Source organism: Mercenaria mercenaria, chromosome 13 (genome assembly GCF_021730395.1).
Source record: "Mercenaria mercenaria strain notata chromosome 13, MADL_Memer_1, whole genome shotgun sequence".
Classification (NCBI taxonomy): Eukaryota; Metazoa; Mollusca; class Bivalvia; order Venerida; family Veneridae; genus Mercenaria; species Mercenaria mercenaria.
The window spans coordinates 70,598,064-70,622,274 of record NC_069373.1 but is presented as its reverse complement, the minus strand read 5'-3'; the positions used below and the strand labels follow the sequence as shown (position 1 = coordinate 70,622,274).

General features: G+C 36.4%; 1 protein-coding gene across 2 annotated transcripts in view; it reads right to left on the bottom strand.

The window, feature by feature from the left end:
* Positions 1-249: 249 nt before the first annotated feature.
* The window catches only part of LOC123529505 (P-selectin-like), a 90,268-nt gene continuing 66,306 nt past the window's right edge, over positions 250-24,211 (bottom strand). Inside the window, exons 1-8 of one of the 2 annotated variants that reach the window (XM_053522205.1) lie at positions 16,372-16,945; positions 13,235-13,411; positions 12,368-12,544; positions 10,957-11,127; positions 8,842-9,024; positions 7,726-7,749; positions 5,572-5,601; positions 250-2,391 (exon numbers count right to left, since the gene is read on the bottom strand). In XM_053522205.1, coding sequence (XP_053378180.1) covers positions 2,195-2,391; positions 5,572-5,601; positions 7,726-7,749; positions 8,842-9,024; positions 10,957-11,127; positions 12,368-12,544; positions 13,235-13,411; positions 16,372-16,693 — 1,281 coding nt within the window. In that variant the 5' untranslated portion in view covers positions 16,694-16,945 and the 3' untranslated portion in view covers positions 250-2,194. Of the gene's footprint in view, positions 2,392-5,571; positions 5,602-7,725; positions 7,750-8,841; positions 9,025-10,956; positions 11,128-12,367; positions 12,545-13,234; positions 13,412-16,371; positions 16,946-24,211 lie in introns of those variants that run through there. The other variant, XM_053522206.1, reaches the window with a different exon arrangement.

Sequence of the window (24,211 nt, the reverse complement as noted above, 5' to 3'; positions counted from 1 at the left end):
AGGATGATGTCAAAGGAAAAGATGTCGACAGCGGCATTGAATATATGGGAATGACTTTAGAACAGCAATAAAGGTAAGGTTCACTTAACAAAACGGTTTTTACATGTAATTAGATGTTTGGTCTTTGTTAGGTGTGATACTCATTTTAATAGTTTTACAGTTGTTTAAATGCGACCTTTACGGTAATCTAGCAGTACTAGAGCTTACATCTCCAAACGAATCATCACTTTACTTGTAAAAGAAATCAACTTATTTATAGATATATAATGTTTTTATTTCTAACTATTATAAGAGAACGAACATCAAGTATAAATTAAATACCGTCATACAGTTCTTCACCTATAAAAGTTAACAATTAAGATTATATATCAATACTTTTACAAAAAAATCAATGTTTAAACAAATCACAAACCAGCTTTGATTTTGTTAACAACACAATGACTAGAAGAAGTCAAACCTGTGAAGAAATGCCATCCGAGGGATAGACAAAACTGGTCAAGCTTTGTGTACATACTCTACTAAAAGAAAGAGTGCTACAAAAAGTATTTCTATTTGTTGTATTTATTCTATTATTTGTAAAATACGGTAAGCAAGAAAAATAATCTGTCAGAATAAAAAGCTTATATGTATACGATATGCAAAAAAAGTATCCGTCATGTGTTTACGAATCGGATAGAAATATCCGTCCCGCATTAGGCGGTAACAAGGCTTGCCGAGTTACCGCGCCCTCGGGACGGATATTTCTATCCGATTCGTAAACACATGACAGATATTATTAGTAAATGAACAAAACGGCCCTAGAATGCATACATAACAAACGTTTGGAACACAAGATTACAGCAGATTTATATACGCCATTTTTATGATAAGGCAGTCAGTCAGGTCCTCTGCTAGTACAGACACAGAGCGATCTGAACAGAGGGACAGAGCAAGAGAAAGCCTCCAGAACACAGACAGAGAAATCTTTAAAATACAAGCATGTCCAGCTAACTTGGCCTAGATGGTGGCAAATAGATAGTCTGGTTATTTATATTGCATGGTATATAGCATGGATACACGCGAACCCGTACCAGTAGTAACCTCTAAGTGGAAGACACTCGAGATCATCTCAGAAATTTCCAATGTTGGGCCGGGATTCGATCTCTGGACCTTTGGAGTGACAGTCAGGCGTGTTACCACTGGACCACCTGGCAACTTGGGAAATGACGTCAGCGTCATCAGACAACATTGACGTTCCCGCGCATTACATGAACATTCAATAACGCTAATTTTCACTATAGGAGTTGTGTGGTACATATGTTATAAAAAGGTTATAAATCTGGGCCCATTTGTTTGAAACTTTAACGGCGGTTAAACTAACCGCTGGTTTATTTATTTATTTATTTATTTATTTAAGGTCAGTAGCATAATCACAACACAAGGCAATATTGTTTCGAAACTTTAGTCTTGATGGTAAGCACTGGTATAGAAATTTTAGTGTTAATAATCTTTAATTCATTAATTTGTTTTACTACGTCTCCTAAAATATCGAAAGATGACCTTAATAGTTAACCAACCGTTAGCTTAATCAACTGTTAAAATATCGAACAACTGGGCCCAGGGCGGCTGGTGAGTCTTCAGACGAAATTGTCATACCAGACCGTAAATGCACGAGAGCCAGTACTTCTTCTTGTATGCCAGTATCGCCGTATTATAGCGTATCATATACATGTATATCATATTATAGCTTAGTAAATCATATATATCATAACAAAGTATAAAACAATAATACAGCATATCAACTGCAATCACAACACATATTAATATATTCTACGGCTATTTTGATATAAGCGAATGTTCAATAAGAAGAACGTTTAAACAGAAATCGAAAACTTTCTGCGGAAACAAAATTGCCCATTACGTCAACTGTGCTTTTTTCTAAATCATGAATAATATTTAAAAAAAAAAATCAGCCAGAGCTTCATAATTCTTTTATGTGAATTAAAAAAGGTTTCAAAAGTAGTTATGTTTTATTTTCGCGAACTTATTATTCATTGATTTACCGTTTATGGGACTGCCCATATAAGGAATGTACGATGATGTCATTATACCCTGATGGCTGCCACTGTATTACCAACATGCATAACATTCAGATGGTAATATCTGTTTTTGTTTACTGACCGATTTTTATATTTGTTAAAATTGTTTGAATGTTTTACCCGTAATAACGGTAATAATAGTTCCAATAGTCCCAATAATCATAATCGTCATCGCACGTGGAATCGAAGCAGCAGTTTTCAAAATAGCAACACGAGATGTCACAGTAACAACTTCCGGTCGACGCATCCAGCAACAGCGCAGACTCAGATATTGAATCACTTGGACATGTGTTATTGAACATCGCAGCACAGCCTGTCAAAATGAATTCAAATTATGAGTGTTTCGTTAGAAAAATTGGTAAGATATAATTTTCTTTTCAAGTTTGTTGTAAATGTTTAATTTTATGAACATTGTTTAGAAAAAGTGCTATACGCACTTCGGATTTATTAGTTAAACATATTTTATTGCAAACGAATAAATACATGTTTATCATACAAAATACACATGCATTATTTTAACATAAACTAATGAAAATTTGAAAAGCTTGTTAAACAACATAGTATACATGTACATTGAAACCAGCCATAGGGTTGGGTCACAAGTTTTTCCAACATTAACGACAGCTCTTCCCCAAAAGTAGGTTAAAGTTACAGACTGATCTATAATTAAATAAAAATATATATTGTTATATAGAGAATAATGATACAAAAAAAAATATCGATTCAAGGGCCATAATCCAAGAGTGCCTGGACCGAGATATTATGCCCACAAACATTGTCACTAAGTTTGGTGAAGATCGGATGAAAACTGTTCTACTTAGAGAGCGGACATGCTTTTGGACGCCGACCGCCCAAACGCCCGCCGCCCGCCACGGGATCTTTCAGAGACGGGCGTATAAAAAACGTACGAAAATATTACTTTGGAATTTGATCACCCTTGATTTCCTTGGCCGAGATATTATGCCCACAAACATTATCACCAAGTTTGGTGAAGATCGGATGAAAACTGTCCGACTTAGAGAGCGGACAAGGCTATAATATAAATTCGAAGTATTTCGAGTAATTCAATGGCCATAATCAAAGAGTACCTGGGGCAATTTGGCTGGTTATCGAACTTGGTCGAGATATTTTGCCCACAAATATTATCAGCAAGCACCAAAAAAGAGTTAACTTACCATATAAAAGACTTGCACCCTTTACAAATTTAAATAAATGGTAGAACTGAAAAGTCACTGGGAGATATGTCTGAAAACATTAGTGATGATTACCTGACATTGCTAGAGGGCCCAGCATTCAACAAGATCTTGGTCTCTCAATGCAAGTTACATATGTACCAAGTTTTCTCCACTCATTTCATTTTTAACACAAATTATTTAACTAAAACGAACATGTCGACCAAGACTTTGGCACAGTTAAAATAAAAAGCAAATGAACTTGTCCCCATGGATAGGCAGACAGGTAGCTTTAGTTCGACACTGGAAACATACAATGATTTACAGACATATATAATAAAATATAATAAATAGAACGAATATAAGTTTCAGATGAGAAAAAAACAAAACAAATTAAACCATGACATGCTTCCAAAACCAAGAATAAGACAATAAAGCGCCAGCGTTTATTTCCATTGAGGTCCTTATATTATTACATACTCACTCCGTTAAGTTTCAATGGTACCTGAAACGTCAATATTTATTCATATTGACGTTCAAATTTCATATCGGATGTGTAACATTATTTATGTCGTCGCGTTTAAAAGTTCTTTAAGAACGATACTTTCAATTTCCCTAAGGCGTAATAACAAATAATTATCATTTATACAATAATTTTAAGTTTAGATGCATATGTAATAAAAAGATTATTAGCGTTGCATCCAGAAATATGCACTCGTTCTTTTGGCGGAATAATATTGCCCTCCTAAAGACGCGCAATATTTCCGCTGTAGAACTCGTACAAATTTCTCGATACAAATCTAATTATCTATAAGCATTGGTGGCATGACACAGAGAGGCAAACTTAAAAGACACTGAAATAAAACTTCGATAACATCACAATTAATTTGCATATCACAGGTGAACTTTGAAATTAAATGTAATTATCACACCTAATTGAATAAAATTATTCGCGTTTCGAAATTACTTTTCTTGGTAGTTTATCCCAGTACTAGTTTGGTCTGAAGTTTATGCAAGTATATTTCGGCGCTCTTTGTCACGTTAATTTCGTGAAATATTTCGGCGTATATAAGTGTGAACTGATATTGTTCTCACCACTCGAGGTTTATGATTGGCAGCAAACAGTCTGTACCCGCCCTCCCCTCTCTCCCATGATGTATGTTGGTGCTTGTATTTTAGTTATAGCTTGCTTCAATGAAACAAACTGGCCTGAAAATCGCTTTTCTAGAATATTAAGTTTATTTTATTATAAAATAAACGTTGTTTTTGGTTTATGTTTACTATTCTACACAGGTTATGTTAAGTTTTGAATATATATAATGTGTGCTTGTTTTTTCTAAGTAAATCAATCCGATTATTAGTTGTAAAGCTACAATTTTGGTTGTATCTGTTTGGTTCTGGTGATGTTTTTTCTAATAAAATCTTAAACACCAGATAAAATTAGAGATTTTATTAATTATTCACGCCTGTGTTTTACGCAAACTTGAAACATTTATCTTAACAACATGATTAAATTTACTTTTAGTCTCGTGTCAAATTTACCCGGATACTAGATCGCTTGGAACCATACGAAGAACATTAAATCGATTGTTGAAATATAATTTACTTCGCGAACAATTGTACACTTTTATGCTGCCAGTTATATACCTTATTCCTACTTTTATTGTTTCTTTTTAGTCTTGTTGAAGGTAATTGAGATTAGAGAATAATTGACTTACTCACAGCTTTAGCGTGAGTAAATTAAACTTTTAGAGACAAACATCTAGTGGACATAGTTAACAAACAAAATACAAGCTACTTATGCTTTATTTTTGACTGCAATACTTCATGTTTAGCGTTTGTTAAAATCTAATTTACCTATTCCTATTTTGTGGCAGTGACCTAGACTTTAACTTATCCCAAAATGCAAATGTCCTTGAAATTTGATCTTTTTTGCAGTCTACGTATATACCAAGTTTGGTTGCAATACATCAACATAGCTGCATGTTTAGTAACTTACTGACCAAAAAGCAAACACTGGTCGTCCAAGAAAGCCAGGAAGAAAACTTATATATATATATATATTTTTTTACATTTAATGAACTGTACTATAGAAATATCCCTTTCCAGTTCTTTTCTGAAATAAGAGTACTTTTCTTGCAAAACAGGTGTGCGACTGATGATAAAAATGGTTCTGAAATACCCGCGCTTTATACTTAACCATTTGGACTGTGTTTCACAGGCATACTGTTACACTATATAGTATATTTTAACGTATTAAATACAACAGTGTATATAAAACCGTGGCCCATGTATTGTTACTAGCACGTGCTAATGTTTACCTATAGCTCCAGCAGGGATCAGCTGACCATCTGAAAGATCACGATTTTTTTAATCAGATTAATAAGTAATAGATGAATGTAACACAGATCTAGATAAAGTAAAAGATAATACAGTATACATGTAAGTACCTTCTTTAAAGGGGGGCCTCCATGGGTGAGTGGGTAGGATCGCTTACTTTGAAACACTTGCCCCTCACCGATGTGGGTTCGATCCTCACTCGGGGCGTTGAATTCTTCATGTGAGGAAGCCATTCAGCTGTCCTACCGAAGGTCTGTGGTTCTACCCAGATGCCCGCTCGAGATGAAATAATGCACGGAGGGGCACCTGGGGTCTTCCTCCATCATCAAAGCTGGAAAGTCGCCATATGACCTATAATTGTGTCGTCGCGACGTAAAACCCAACAAAACACCTTCTTTAATACATCTATGAACGACAGATGACAAAACATAAAAAAATTGTTTATACTCTTTCCTACGGTGTTCCGTTTGGACCATTGATATTTTTATTTCTAAACCCCATATCCCGAAAGTCGAAATCACGAAACTGCAATGATAAAACTCGAAAACACGATTATGAAAGTCGAAATCACGATGGTGAAAACTCGAAACTATGGTGGTGAAAGTCGAAATCACAAATCCACGATGATGAAAACGCGATACCATTTCGCGTATTCACCATCGTTATTTCCACTGTCATCATCGTGGTTTCGACTTTCACTTTCCGACTTTTATTATCAGGGTACCGAATTTAACGACTGAAAGTCGAAAGTGCGATGGTGAAAGTCGAACCACGAGGATGAAAACACGAAACATCGATGTTGAAAATGCGAAACGATATCGCGTTTTCATCATTATGGCTTCGGGATTTCGACTTTCACCATCGTAGTTTCGTTTTCGACTTTCATCAACGTTGTTTCAACTCTCTCACCACTTAAAGTTGAAAGCACGATAGTGAAAGTCGAAAGTTCGATGATGAAAGTCGAAACCATGATGATGAAAACACGAAACCACGGTGGTAAAAATACGAAATGAAACCGCGTTTTCGTCATCGTGGTTTCGTAATTTCAACTTTCACCATCGTAGTTTCGTGTTTTCGCCATCGTGATTTCGACTTTCACCATCGTGGTGTCGATTTTCATCATCGCAGTTTCGTGATTTCGACTTTCGAGATGGATTTCGGGAATAAAATCTCGACTGTCCAAATGGAACACAGTACATTTCTGGTTAGTTTGAAACTGACTTTACAGTCAATATGTCTTTACCCCTTAGCATGCTGGACACGATTGATTCTACCTTTGCGACCAGTGTAGATCATGATCAGCCTGCACATCCGAACAGTCTGATCAAACTCTGCACTGTTCGCCGTTCAGTCAGTATGTTTTGGTAGGCACCCCTTTTAACAGTTAATGATACTGTCCAAATTGAAAGATGATCAAGTTCATTATAGAAATTTAGCATGGTAAGGGATAAAGACCCTCCTTTCTTAATGAAAAATGTGGATTTTGGTAACAGATGGTCGCTCTATACATATGATTTAAACTATAAATGGCTTAACGTGAATAAGAATAAGTGGCCTTAATAAGCAGGTTTTATTGTAGTGGGGACCTTCAGTAGATCAAGAGAATAAAATCTGGAAAGTAGATTCCTCGGAAGCACCGAGAACAAAGCAAATAGTGAAAATTGCAGACTCGGTTTGATTTAGTCTGTTCATGGGCAGTAATGGAAAAAGCAACTTTGCCCACGCCCCCTAGCACCGGCTTAAGCAGTAGTCAATCTTCAAATCTAAATGAGTTGAAATCAATGATCCCGAAGGACCAGAAAATATAACAACACTGAGATGAAGTCGGGGCGACATTTTACGGCCGCCACACAGCACTTAACACCATTCAATACTGTGTCTTAACAGTCTTTTGCCCAGTAATGGCATCTACTTTGGCAATGAGGCCAGTTTACTTCCATATATGATAATGGAATTTGTACCGAATTCATGAATATTTAAACAGGCATAAATTTTGACAAAAAATGCATACATAATGAAACAATTTATATTGGGAACATTTTATATATATCATTCACATTTCTGTCACCAAGATGACAATTTATTAGTCTAGGATTAAATAAAAGATAATATATGTATTTTTTGTTATTACTCACTCGGAAGTCTTCCAACATCTGGACCTGTAAATGAAACAATATTACAAAACTAATTGACATGTAAATATATATTTTAAATTTAAAACTCATGCCGGATTTCATGTGGAGACATAGGTTAAGATGTTTCCATTTTGTCTCGAAAGCGTCATTATGCCTTTGTCTATAAATGCCAACCACGTCTTTGGTATGAACATGTAGCATACAAATTTCTTTCAGTTTTATTTTCAATAATTGCTTACCGATATATTTGTCAAAAGTTTGCTGATTGATTTACATAGAAGAAATTATTACTGAACCCATTGTTTACGATTATCTCCCGGTATTAGTCTTAACTGTGCAAGTTCACGTTCAATATTGAAAGTAGCAATTTCTGAACCATGGAGTTATGACTATTATTTATTTGTATAGATGTTCTTTATTATTCTTGACATAAAGTTGAAAATTAAAATCATTCTGGAAATAAAACAGTAAATCAGATGTTTATAAAGCTAAACTTTGTGTTTATTTATATAAAGTAGTCAATAATGTGCCTATCTGAAAAGGGACAAAATCCATGTACATCCACAGAAAAAAGACCCACCGCCCCCGCACACTTCTTGTTCCGCGCAAACTTCTGCATCTCGTTTTCATTCCTTGTGTCATTTTTTAAAAACTATTTCAGTCTAGATGTGATACCAAAGTTTTAAATTTGAATAATTATGTTTAAAAGTGTTATTTTTTTTTGTATCTATGTTAGTGACTTTGTGTTTGTTCAATTTCTAAGAAAATGACTGTTAACTCTTATCAGAAAACTATTGACCGAGGCGAGTGCGACCGCCTATTGCTCAGGTAAAACTCACAATATGTTAGTGCAAAGTGGACACACACGCACGCATGCATGCTATATGCACAAATTTCACTCAGACTTTTTTTTATTTCCTTACATGACATATGATCGTTTTGTTACTTACTACTGTTGATGAGCACTAGATGCTAACTATAACCTGGATGTATATATTTAATTTGAATTTCGTGGTACGCTTATGACAGTTACAATTTAAGTCGCAAAATGTGTTATTCTTCAAGCAGCTATGATAAGTTATGGTAGCCTGGCTGTATCCCTAAGATATCACTTACCATAAACGCACACTGGTATACTCCACGTGGCATTAGCCTGACACGTGATCACAGCTGGTTCCATGTCAGGAAAAAACGTGCACGGAGTACAACTGAAGGACACTTCAGCTCCGGATTGTGTATTACCACCAACTGTTCCGAGAACCACGTGACTGTCCGAGACAGATGGTTCACCACAATCAACTAGAAAATTAAAATAAAAATGACAATTGTTAATGTCTATCATTGTATGCTCCCTGGGCGCTCGCCTATCTCTCGGAACATGTCCACAAATTAATTTGTATTCTTTCCTTTCGGCACACGATCAACGCTCTCAAATCCCTTAAAAGGACCAAACAAAAAATAGAAGTAAAGGGTTACCACAGGTTTAAAAACAAGTTTTAATACGGCGAGATCTTTTGCCTCTCCAAACCATCGTCGTCGTCCTTTGCCTCTCCAATACGTCGTCGTCTTTTGTCTCTCCGAACCGTCGTCATCTTTTGCTACTCCAACCCGTCGTCTCCTTTGCTATTCCAATTCGTCGTCGTCCTTTGCTACACCAATACGTTGTCGTCCTGTGCTATTCCAATCCGTCGTCGTCCTTTGCCTATCCAATACGTCGTCGTCCTATGGCTGTCCAAACCGTCGTCATCCTTTGCTACTCCAATCCGTCGTCGACCTTTGCTATTCCAATCCGTCGTCGTCCTTTGCTTCGCCAATTCATCGTCCTCCTTTGCTTCTCCAATCCGTCGTTATCCTTTGCTACTGAATGTGAACATCGTTCCAGTTTATCAGTTCCAGATCCATGACGTCATAGAGGCAGGGAAACGCATTGAGGTTTTATTTATGTTTTATTAAAAGGTGAAGTAAAGACGCTGATTATTACACTTGCTACGGCTAGAAATCTCAGACACAGTGAATATCACGTAGTAAAGCGAAATCAAGAATGCAGGCGACGGCCTCCGTATTACCATAATAATCTCTTCAATTTTTTTTAACGTCGCACCGACACATGATACGTCATATGGCGACATTCCAACTTTAATGGTGGAGGAAGACCCCAGGTGCCCCTCCGTGCATTATTTCATCAGGAGCGGGCACCTGGGTAGAACCACCGATCTTCCTTAAGCCAGCTGGATGGCTTCCTCACATGAAGAATTCAACGCCCTGAGTGAGGCTCGAATCCACATCGATGAGGGGCAAGTGATTTGAAGTCAGCGACCTTAACCACTCGGCCACGGAGGCATTGTAGTTAAAATACTAGTCATTATTCTTTCCGATAAAGTTTTCAATCGGCGGCAATTACTTACAATTTCGGAAACAGTACGAAAACAACAATAAACATGGAATCATATTTTCAAACATTTTTTATTCTGCTGGGATACGTAATAATTAATAACCGTACAATTACAAAACAAAAATCATTAAAAACGCCGACTTAGTATTACTCCCTGGATGTACGATAAAATTCTCTCGCACAGCTATGACAGGGTAATAAACCATTATTTTTAGAAAACATTCTAATATGGCTTCATTTGCCGTGCGATGAGAGTACAAGATGACGTCAATTATGACGCACAGTTGGAACATGACATCCGTTTATTCACTTTTCGTATCACAAATCATGTCCAGCATGATTTTAATCGTATTTAATATTTTACTAAATATGTAAGAATTTAAATGAGTAAAAAAATAAGGAAGAATATCCAACAGAACAGGGAAAGCCACGTTCCAAAAACGCAGCCTCCTCAAAGGCACAAAGAACAACTCTCGCACACCACACACACAAATTAAACACAAAAGGACAAATCAAACGAATACAGGAACACAGTGGGGCACCACCTTGGAACGGTCAGTGGCAAAACTACCACTGGGGAGATTAAACAGGTTTATGGTGCACCTTACCTCACTCTTACACTCACGATGTTCCAAAGTCACAAGACTGTAAATAAAGTAATCCCCGCCAGGTGAAACCCTAACATACGTAAAGGCAACAGAAGGTGTGTAATGTATAACATAAAGATGCTCTTGTAGATATAATACAAAAATGCAATAGACCTCGTGATTTACCGTCTAAATTACCACGGTTAAGTGTCAGGGTGCACAGGATTTAAACACGAGGGCATTCACACATACCCTTTTTAGTACAGGTTGGTGCACCATCGTCCCAGCTTCCCGTTCCACATGTCAATAAGCTGCTTCCTATCAAATCATATCCTGGATCACAACTGAAAGTAGCGGTGTTTCCAAAGCTGTTACCAGTTGCTGTCACAGTTCCATCACTTGGGTCAGTTAGCGTCGCACATGCTGTAATATAACAATCCAATAATTTCTTTCGTGTCTGAAACAATGACATGAACAGCAGAACATCAAAGTATATAAAGAACCCAATGGTGGCGTAAATGATGAAATGAATATTAACAAGTCCCTCCTGTTTAGAAGAGTACAAAATGGAAGTATTTAGAAGATATTCGTTGGGTTCTGTATATAAATCCATGAAAATACGCTACACTTGACATATGAAACACAATGAACTATTTCCAAGCAAACTTAATAATTACAATGTAATTATAGAATGAAGAATATTATTATGGGAGCTTATTGGCACAGACGTATTATCAAGACATTAACTGGGGCGAACAAAGCCATCCAGGTCTTCCATGGAGAAAAACAAACATGCTAGTTGCCCCGAAACACCTCCGCCACCATCTCCTCCACACACTCATCCTTTTATAGTTTTTCTTCCATTATATATTTCATTGTACAGTGCTTTATTTTCTTCTAAATAACGTACACTTAAAAGTTCATGTTGTAAGAGTGTTAAAGTATACACGCTATTCTACAGAAATTAATAAGACACTGTAGCAAAAAGCAGATATTCACTATCGCTAGCAAACAATCCCAGACTTAAGCAAATTATCCAGACCTATCGCAGATTATCCCAAAATTCAGCAAATAATCACAATATATAGCGGATAATCCTTGAGTCTATAGCATGTTACCACAGGCTTCAGCAAATAATCCAAGTCTAGTGCAGATAATTCGAAACTTCAGCCAATAATCCTGGTCTATGGCAGATAATCATAGTCTGTAGTAAACAATCCCTAATTTCAGCAATTAATCCCAATCTATTGCAGATAATGCAGACCTTTAGTAAATTATCCCGGACTTATTTTCTGGTCCTTTGGGATGATGGAGTTCATTCAACATATGTGTAATAGAGTTCCACTTAAGCCGGTGCTAGGGGCGTGAGAGGTGTTGGACATTTCATTACCTCTCATGAACAGACTCAATCAAACCGAGTCTGCTATTATTCTTCTTGGTTGCATTCTTTGCTTCCAAAGGATATTTGTACAGATTTTGTGAATCAAATAATTATAATCTATAACAAATAATCCCAGTCTATATGAAATAATCCTAAATTGTAGCACACTAAGCACCCGGAAACCATTCCAGGAAGCAGACGTGGCGTCTAGATGGCAACATATGAATTTTTACTACTTTTCTACTATTTTATGTTATGTAATAAAATTTAAACAAAACCTACTGTAAATCTGGCAAATAATTTCAGTTCCATTCCACACTCCTCCTGCATGACAGGTACGGGATACATCACCTCCAATTTGCCGGTACTCTGTACTACACGAGTATGTAGCAGTCTGTAGATAGGTAGAAGCCGTATAATGTACTGTCCCTCCGGCTGGAGATGATAGCGGACCACAATCTGTGATAAATATGTCACTGATAAATTTTACATTTTTATTTTAGTTAAAATTTCATCTTTATTTTCCCTCGTTATTCAGAAAGGCGATACCGGGCCCATATGACAGTTTATGATATTATCCATAAATAAACGTATTTCGGTAGGACGGAACTAGAATTATTTGATTCCTTATCCACGAAATTGTTAAGTGAAAGTACCAAACATCGAAAAGCACATGCTGTCTATCATTAACCAAACTATGCACATGCTGTTCATTATCGTAACAACAAGGAAGAATATCCAACAGGGAAAGCCACGTACCAAAAACGCAGCCTCCCCAAAGGCACACATGAACAAGACTCGCACACACACACACGCACGCATGCACGCGCGCGCACAGACACACACACGCACACACACACACACACAAGAGCTAGTACAAAACAAACAAATACAGGAACACAGTGGGGCATTGCCTTGGAACGGTCAGTGGAAAAACCACCACGTAAGTCGAGGTAATAATCATTGGAAAGCATATGCTGTCTATCACCTGTAACGAATTTCAAACAAAATATAAAATGCACAATCGCCATGCTGTCCGGAAGTTGAGTAGGCTAAAAATAAAAAATGAAAAGCAAAGCAAAATGACTACTAGAAGTGTGGATGTAAAACAAACATTTCAAAGCACATGCTGTCCACTACCAAACACACCTTCAATAGTGCAGACAAGTTCACTACCACTCCATGTACCATCTGCCTGACATGTGCGTATTGAACTTCCTCCAGTCTGCTCATAGCCGGTATTACAAACGTATGTCGCTGTTTCAAGGTACGTGGTTCCTGTCTGGGAAACATTACTATTTGCTGGATTACTCAACATTCCACACGCTGCAAGAAATAATCAATTTGCATTTACAACAAATTACTTTTATGTTATTAAAATCGTTCTTCCATTGTGAAAAAAGCATAGTTTAAATGTAATATTCGATGAGATATACTCGACAGTCTGGAAAATTAAACCCGTTCTTCCATTGTGAAAAACCATAGTGTCAATTTAAATTTTAATGCGATATTCTCAACAGCTTGGAAAATATACCCATCCTTAAAATTTGTTCTGCGGCGCCGTAACTTATAGATTATTAAAGCTAGTAATTGTTTTGACACAAAGTCTGAATCCATCCAGCATTGCAATTTGTTCTTTTCTCCATTTTTACTGAAACAAAAACTGCGTTTGACAAACACGTGTTCTCAGAATATTTTGTTTTTGCAGTGTAATAAACCTCTAGAGATTATGTGGCCAACAAGAAGGACTGACAAATGGATAGGTCACACACTTATGAACCTTTTCAGACATGTACTGAGAAATTCAAATATTCAAAATAATTGCAAAAAAATGATCTGAACGATTTTGCAGGTATACCTCAAGTAAGTAACAGGCATGTAGTCTGTAATACACGATCCATAATATGATGGATAAGTTTAAAGAAAGAACTTACATTTAACGATGGGCAGTATAATAAAGTAAGGGCCAAACACTCAGTACTAACGACATTTCAACACAACCAGAGTTCCAGTACCAAATATGCGCAAGGTATAGAAAATCCTTTAACCAAAGCCAAGAGCCTTAACCTGACATTTGAACGTTACAATATTTTTAATCATTATCACATATGTGAAAAGTTTCATCGTTGAAGCGTTTAGATCACGTTACAACTGAGACAGAGAGGGTTACGAATAAATGGACAATCAATTTCACAGGGCGTGCATTTCCTATACGCTTCTTTTTCAAATGCATGAAAATAATATAAAACTGAAAATGGTAACTTAACAGCAGTTTGTACAGTAAACGATATGAAACTGTATTTATACTTTTACATAGCTGAACAACCAAATTGGACTACCGGATAAGTGTTCGTCCCAAAATATGTCCAGGGGTCTACGTAGCCGGTTTGTTAATGTCGCTGGCTTCGAAACACTAGTACCTCACTGATTTGGATGCAAAGCCCGCTTAGGGTGTAAAATTCTTCATGTGAGGAAGCCATTTTGCTGATTTACGGAAGGTCGTTGGTTGACCATGCCAAAACAGTTTTAGTACCAGTTTTAGTACTAGTCCTGTCTTGAAAAATTTGGATACAAAATAGTTTTATTCTAATTATATGTTAGAAAAATGTTTTATACACGCTTTTTTTTTTGTTTCCAAATCAACGTTTGTAAATCTACCAATAGAATTTCTTCAAACGCTACACAACATGAGATTAATGAGAGAAGTAAAGCGAAAGCGCGCTCGACTATTCAAAGGCTTGTCAGTAAAATGGATTTAATAATAGTTCTGTAACAGCTGTGTCAGCTGTGTGTAAGGGTCAAAAGTACAAAACCTGTTGTAATTTACAAGTACTTACAATGGCAGAAATGTGTATACAATATTTACACATTAAGTAGAAAAGGGGCATAGTTCTGTTAGAATAAAAGTCCAAGAAATGCGACCTTATATTCTGACCCTTAACATAGCTTTGAAATCTCAATCTAATAGTCCTAATAATTAGAAAATTTTTAAGTTGCATGCAAAGTCTCAAGATGAACTAAGTAGACAAAGAGGTATAATTCCGTTAAGATACAATTCAGAGCAATGACCCCAAAACATGTGTTAAATTTAATGCAAAAGCCCGTAATAGTTACAAAGGCAGAAAATTTTACTCTGTATTAACACATGAGTATAAAAAGGCATACAATTTTGTTAAAATACAAGTTAGACTTCCATACGGAATCCTGTTGGGGCCAGTTATAATGTCGCCGTCGCGTTTGTGGGGTCGACACACGACAACGCGAAGTGACATAGCGACATTACGAAGTGACACCCGACAATCGCAAACGACGGCGACAATCCCAAACGACAATGTCGCGATATCCACTGTGAAATGTCGCCTTTCAAAAGCACGATATATCGCGATGTCACTTAGCGTTGTCGAGCGTCATATCGCATTGTCGCTATGTCACTTCGTAATGTCGCGATGTCACTTCGCGTTGTCGTGTGTCAACCCTGCAAACGCGACGGCGACATTGTAAATGGCCCCAACAGGATTCCGTACTTCCAGGACCTGGATCTGTGACTATATTTACTGACACTAAAGACATGTGTGAAGTTTGAATCCAATGCATCAATGCATTGCAGAGAGAGTTATCATTATGAATAATTTCAACCAATTTTAAGTTAAAAAGGGGCATAAATCTGAAATATTGCTGACAGAGTAATGTCCCTTGCCATACATCTGCACGTTGTCCTTATATGCAAGTATTCTAATTCTTAGTTGAATATCTTTGAAAGTGTTTAAGATATTTGACATTATAAAATAGAAAAGTGGAAACTCCACAGGTCGCTCAGCACGACAAAAACGAAAATGTTGCAGGCTCGGTTTAATTGAGCCTGTTCATGGACGGTAGTGGAAATGCATGCTACCGTCTATGCCCTCCAGCCCCAGGTTGAGCAGAACTCAACATTTACACATGCTACAAGTACAAAAATAATTTAAAGACATCCGCAGATGTGTTAAACCAACGCTGATGCCGACGCCAGGATTAGTAGTATAGCTCTCCATATTCTTCGAAGAGTCGAGCTATAAACATAGAAGAGAGAGAGTATAATTATCATAATAAGCCTTTGCGCGTGTGTCATTCTTACTTTGATAATCTAGTCTGGTACTCTTAATTTTGTGGGTTTTTTTTCGGCAAATTACCGTCATGTCTGATACCTGAAGTGGTTCACGGGAAATCGTTTGAAGATTATTGTGAACCTTTGGCGGCGGACGATGGACGGTAAAGGCCTAGATGCTAGTTAGCTAAAATATACTTACTGATGATTGAGACAAAAAATACGCTGCCTAGTTTTTCAACAAGATTTGTTTCTGTTTCGTAAAATTTATCACAACCCGTGCACATTAGATCAGCGGTGTTGTAAGAGAAGCCTCTGCAGCCTGAACTTTCGAAACATTTGTAGGCGCAAACAATCTTGCTGGGTGCCGTCTCCGTGAAAATGATATCCTCAGCTGGGCAAGTTTTATCGTCAAATTCCTGATTACCACCAAACATTAAACTTTCCACAGTGCAAAACGCAGCTAAATACATCTGAGAAAAAGGGATATAACACAAAACAATCCAAAAGAAAGTTCCTTCCATCCTTTTGAGATTTTTCCAAGAAAAGCTAGTCTGTGATAGGTAGGAAAAGAATCTTTTCTGTCTTTTTCTTGGATTTCAAATCAGATTACGGCGGAAAATATGCGAAAAGATCAAACTATGTATTCAGTTATTTATTATGCTAGGTTACCGTGCTTTTATTGTAATTTAAGAATTATTGAAGCGTTTTGAAAATTAGCATTTAATTATTCATAAACAGAACCAGCAAACAAATGCAGATACAAATACATAGCATTAATGTAGCGCAAAATGTTATAAAATATTCTATTGCACTTTACACAACATACATTGAAATATTTACACTCGCCCTATTCTTTTCCATTGAAACTTTTGACGTTCATTTCTTAATGAATAGTAAAAGGAAAGGCACGGTAGTTACGTCATCGCTGCATAGTGATAACAGACCGTTGTTTTGACGACCGCGTATAGTCAGGGAGAACGTTCTTTAGATGACGTCTGGTGAATAGAATGGCCGGGAAGCTGATTTTAATGTTAAATGCTACAAATTATATGCAATTCATAATATTATATAGTTTACAATTGGAAATGAAATATAATTTTGATATATGAAATGGAACTATTTTTATCGGTGTTCATGCGAAATGAACGACAGAATAGGATCGGGAAATCCATTAATTTCGCATGGACACCGAAAAACAATAATTTCATTTCTTAATAAAACATAAACATTCAAAATATGAACAGGATTCTAGAACTTAGATGTACTATTTCATATCACTACAAATATTTTGTATTTAACAAGAGCACACTCATTGTTAATGAAACGGACCATACAAATGATTGACGCCTTTTCAGTCACCTTGACCAACGTTTACACATGTGATGTTTAATTTCGCTAACTGTTGTCTTGTTCCATATATAATTATTTCAGTTTAAGACTTATTCATTGTCAATATTAAGGTTGTCATCCATTCTATGATTTCATTGAGGCAACTGTCAATATGTTGAAGAACTGTTGTCTTATTTTGAGAACTTTTAACGCAATGTTGTGGTCATCCGCCTATCCAAAGAGATTGGCTGGATATTTCTTCACCACTCGGTTGAGAGCCGATATATACAAGGTAAAGATCACCAGTCCGGCTCAAAAACCCTGCGAAACACCTAACTTCAATGACTCAGTGTCAGGTGCTGAATGTTCGACTTAAACTTTCATTGTTCAGTTCGTGAGATAAAATTCGATCCATTTCAAGGGAGTACTATGCATACCAAATTCATGTTGAAGGATTTGAATCAGTATCGGGACATCGATGGTATTGAACGCTGCACTCAAGTTTTTCCTTGTTTCCTTGTTTCCAAAAGATCATTCTACATTTTGACCATTGCTATTTCAACCCCATGATATTTTCTATATGCATTTTGGTTTGGTAAACTTGGAGGAGATTGTTAGATTCAATATGCTATTTGGTTTGGTTTAGTGCAGCTTTTTCAAGAATTTTGGAGAGGAATTTTAAATTTGACACTGGACAATAGTTTTGCAGTTCCAGCGGAAGACCTTTTTTCTTCAACAAAGGTTTAATCACAACACTTTTCCACTCCTCGGGGAACATACCAGACAGCAGTGATCGATTTACAATTTCCTTCACAACGGGACCAAGTTGTGAAAAATGCTCCTTTAATGTTTTAATTGGAATCTCATCAAGTTCACATGTTGCAGATTTTGATGCATATACAAGATTCAAAATATCGTTTTCAGAAAGTGGTTTGAACGCTGTAAATGTATTCATAATCACAGGTGAATTCGAGTAGGAATAATTATCATTGCTGGGTGTTTCATTTGGTATATTGCCAAGGTCATTTCTCAACTTGAATAATTTATCGGCAGAGTATCATGGGAAATTGAGCGGACTGGGGCAGATTGCCCTTCGACCTTCCCCAGTGAATCTGATGTAACAGCATATAGCTTTGATGTTTCCTTCTGCTTCTCCAATCTTGGTCTGGTAATACTCATTCTAGGCCCTAGAAAGTTCAGCACTATAAATGTTTCTTACACCACTATATAATTTCTTTGACAGATTCGTCAATTATTAAGATTTGTTTCTATTGTTTCAGCTGTTTTAGGTAGCCTTGGGTACCATGGAACTGTCGGTCTACAGAGAATAGTTCTTTCCGTTAGAGGGACATGTTTCTGAACAATATCTGACGTGATTCTTGCGAATTCAGACACAAAATCATTGACATTTGACGAGTTCACTACAATGTTGTTTAATTGTCCGAATTCTGCTTGTAAGATGTCCAATTGCGAGATTTATTTTCTTTCCCGATCAAGGGAGGACGACACTGTTCAATGTTACAACTAACAAAGCAGTGTCAGAGATGTAATTGTCTGATAAAGGTTCTGAGACATTCACACGTTTGTCTTCTAGCTTTGTGCTCATCAGGTCAAGTATGCGACCACCAGAATGAGTTGGAGCATTGACATGTTGAACTAGTCCAAAAGATTTCAAACACTGCTGGACTTGTTTGGTGTAGCAACCTGACTTATTGTCCATGTAGATGTTTTAAGTCACCTTACAGCATCTGGAACTCATATCTGGTCGCTATTTGCTCAAGAAACTCAGTGAATTCTGTTATGAACATAGCCTTAGTCACTGCGTGTCTCTCCGAATATATACCAAAGATGTAGAGGATGAACGATTGACTACACACTTCAGCACATTCAAAGGACTGAAAGATTTTTGTTAGGCATTCTGACTGTTTGAGATTGTTTCTCTATGATAGGGCTAGACCTCCACCTTTACAGTCGGGTATAGGGACATCATCAAAGCAGTGACAACCCAAAGACAATTCTCTCCTGACAACGTCATCACCATCCGACTGTAGCCAAATTTCAGTGATCACACAGAGATTTATAGTATCTTCCAATATCATTTGAATATGTGCTAGAGAAGGTCAGTAGATGTTCCTCGCACAGACCTTATGTTCACAGTTGAAATTTTCAATTGTTTCTTTCTATTGGCATTTAATAAGAATGAATGATCTAGTTTAATTTGGGTCAAATTTGAACGTTTCAAATGTTTATTTCTGTGGACATTTCATATGAATGTGTGATCTAGCTTAATTCGGGTCAAAGAGAGAGAGGGGGGGGGGGGGTCCCAGTTAGGTGTCTGCGCCAAAATGTTTTTTGATTTTCTCTATATTTTATGACAATATACCTACATGTATTAAGTTTCATTCACAAGTGTTACTGTTAACAGTTTTGACTTATAGAAATTCACATTTAAAGAGGGTGGGGTAATTTGACATGTAACCAGCCATGAACACAATTTCCGTCGTTTTTTTGAAAATAGTTCAAACTTTTACCTGGAACTTTCGTGATAAAATAACTATGCAATGGACATTTACACAACATGTTGCGTTTTAAATTGTCTTGAATACCTTTTTCAACACAGAGCCACAAAGTGGCCTGATCAAATTTATTGATTTTCAACGGACAAACTTCACCAAAAATCTAAAACATTTTTTATTAGTTGAAATATTCAGGTGTTATTTTCAGCAGATATTGTAAGCTAAATAAACATTAAAATGACAGTATATCAGTACACTCTTATTAATACTGAGAGGTACACTCTCAAACAGGGAATGAGTGGGTGGGGTAAATAAACATTCGAAGCGACACTATTATTGGAACAAAAATTCTGCAGTGTTAAGCAATGGTCTCAGATTGTCTACTACCCTCTTAATTGTATTAAATACAGCCATGGGTGATAAACTTAAACACAAATTTGTCCACTATATACATGTGTGTCATGGAAAAAAGCATAGACCTTGAACATGAAATGTAGACAAACAAAATTAACCCTGAAAGCTCAAGATATTTAACAAAAAGTTTTGCCTGAGGCAGTATATTATTAGGAATGGTATTGTTATAGTTGAGATTAAATTTTCTGCATTTGTAATTTCAATGTAGTAGAATATAGGTCTTCTAACTGGTAGCTTTAATGCTGTAGTTTTAATATTCTATCTGGTTTGTCAATAGGGCATATAATATACAGTACAGGCACTGCTGTCAGTGGTCATTTACCTGAATGTATATAACACATTGATCGTTAATTTCTAGTCAGAAACATAAATCTGCACCAAGCTTCAAGTACTTTTATTATACGAAGGAACAAATACTTATACATGTAATTGCATTAAATGTACTTTGACACTGTTAGTTTTAAAAAGGAATCCATCAAGTAAGTTCAAGGAAGGAACAAACACATTATCTACACTTGTTCTAAAGCAGGAACATACAGCAATCTAGGTATTGTTAGTTCCAGGTAGGAACATATACCTGTTGCACTCAATAAGCCGCTATAAGTTCCAGAAAGTGTATCACCCAAGGCTGTATTTAATAAAACTAGAATGTATCTGTAGGACACATGGTGAGCCCCCAACGGTACATTTGTCACAAATAAGGGGCAATGATTCATGTTTGCAGTTTTAAGGGGATATAGCCTCAACAAACATTTTATACAAAGGATTCATTATTCTTGGCCATATACCTCTTGAACTATGAGCATCACAAACAAAACATCCACTATTTTGTCAATTTTAAGGGCCATAACTCTGTAATCAGCCCTAAGGTTTTCAAGAAGAATGCCAAGTGTGCAAGGTCACATCATAATCAAGACTCATGCAGTGCTTCATGAATTTACATCAAACTTTCTGAGCTAGGCACGTCATTAGGTGAAAATGTGCATTTTGAAACATTTCAGGGGCCATAACTCTGGAAATAAGGGACAGAACCAGACGACAAATAGGAGGTGCACAAGTTCATATCATGATAAAGACTCGTGCGTGGTTTCATCAATTTATATGAAATAGTTTCTGAGCTAGGCGCACAACAAGGTGAAAATGTGCATTTTTTGACTATTTCAGGGGCCATAACTCTAGAAATAGGGGGCGGAGTCAGGCGAAAAATAAGAGATGCTCAAGTTCATATCACGCTAATGATTCATGCAAGGTTTCATCAATTTATATGAAAAACTTTTTGCGCTATCCACATCACAACGTGAAAATGTGCATTTTAGACTATTTAAGGGGACAAAACTCTGGAAAAAGGGTGTAGAGACCGTAGAAAAATAAAAGGTGCGCAAGTTCATATCATGGTTAAAATTCATACAAGGTTTTATCAATTTATATCAAATACTTTCTGAACTAGGCGTGTCACAAGGTGAAAATATGTGTTTTTGACTGTGTCAGGGGCCATAACTCTGGAAATAAGGGGCGGAGTCAGACAAAAACTAGAAGGTACGCAAGTACATATCACGATAAAGACTCATGCAATTTTTCATCAATTTATATCAAATATTTTTTGAGCTAGTTGCGTCAAGAACTTCGTGCGACGGACGGACGCTCAGACGCACGGATGCACGGACAAGACCGAATCTATATGCCCCTACCACTCATAGGGACATAATTAAGATAGTAGTAGATAATCTGAGGCCATGTCTTGAACTGCAAAATTATTATTCCTATAGTTGTGTTGCTTCGGATGTTTAGCTTCAAAAGTTTATTTACCCCACCCACTTTTCCCTAGTTTGAGTGTACCACTCTTCCAATATTAATCAGAGTGTATTGATATATTGTCATTTTAATGTTTATTTAGCTTACAATATCTGCTGAAAATAACACCTGAATATCTCAACTAATAAAAATGTTTTAGATTTTTGGTGAAGTTCGTCTATTGAAAATCAGTAAATTTGATTAGGCCACTTTGTGGCTCTGTGTTGAAAAAAGTATTCAAGACAATTTAAAACGCAACATGTTGTGTAAATGTCCATTGCATAGTAATTTTATCACGAATGTTCCAGGTAAAAAGTTTGAACCATTTTTAAAAACGCGGCGGAGATTGTGTTCCTGGCTGGTTACATGTCAAATTACCCCACCCACTTTAAATGTGAATTTCTATAAAAGTAAGTCAAAACTGATAACAGTAACACTTGTGAATGAAACTTTATACATGTAGGTATATTGTCATAAAATATAAAGAAAATCAAAAAACATTTGCGCAGACACCTAACTGGGACCCCCCTTTGTCAAGTGAACATCAGCTTTAGACTTTATCCTCGGGCGAGCAGCTCGTTTATGTCTGTCTGTATTTCAAAAGATCATATTTTTAAGCACAGCTGATGTTTCTTCATTGGTATAGAATGACTTTTCGGCACAAAATTGGTCTCTACCTGTACATGGATTACAATAGCCATAACTCCTAGTGGGATGTTGTTCACCAAAACTAATGGAATTAGTGAAGAGTTACTCCAGTTGTTTTTCATCAAAGTTGTTCATTAATCCAAAGATAATTCCATAAAATAAATTCTGCAGTGTGTTGGTCACCAGTTCATAAAAACATAGCAAAAGTCCAGTTTCTAGAATCACTATTTTTTTTTTGCAAAATAATCCAATTTTAGGTTTAATCCGATAATGCAGAACATAAAAATAGCATCCTACACTTGGTGAAAATTTCTGAGGTAGTGTATCTGTTAACAATTCATATTTTCACTTTGAGATGTCCGAGTACATAGGCAAAAGTAAATGTTTACGGCATTTTAGTGACACCAAATTGTCCGTGGTCATTTTTGAACGTTGATAGAGCTTCTTTCTATAGCAATAAGCTAGAATTGATATATACTAATTTCTTTGAAAATGAGATTTTGAGGCAAACAGTTGCGAGACTAAGGTATGTATCTGTTGGGTTGGTCTTAGCTGGCTACGCCCTTTCTCAGGTCGATAAAACTTCATATCGAACTCAAAGGAAGGCGGTAATTGTATTATCGGACGGTTTATTATTTAATAAAATCAGAAAATCCATTTTAAGCCGTTCAAAAGTAATTTTCAATTTTGAATATCAATAATTCTTTTAACGATATAACTAACTCTACTTTAAGGTATCTATTGTTCATGTAATGCTTTCCTGAATCTGTTGTCCTAAACTCGATTTTGTAAGAGTTATTTCGGCCAATTAAAAGCTAAATACAGTCAGGGTCGTGTGCTTGTGTTTTGCTAGACTAGTTTTAAAAATGTTGACCCCATTCAACAGGCATTATCCGTTCAAGACCATATGATCCACAATATAGTGAAAAGAAATGTATAGGTTTGCGTGCTTGTTTTTTCATTTTTTCTGCCCAAGATTAAAGAGACCGAACATTACACGCTGATTTAACGGCAATATTTGAGATTATTTTACAAATTAGTCCAAGAGCTAGGGCATGTTTATTTACTTTTTTGCGCCTTTGAAAAATAATCATATAGCGGTTACAGGCAAAGTATGTAGTTTTCAGAACTGCGCGTCTTAGTTGCCATATCCGGAACACTGACCATAAATCCAAGATTGCCGCCAAGATGACCGCCAATTTTCTGTAATAATGGCCATTTAAATAATTTGACGCTAGGGAACATTTCAAAAGTATCTAAGTATTATTTCTTTGACTCTATTTATGTCAAATAAACCATATTTAACCAACTGTGTATTAAAAGGGCTTCAGAATTGTCAAA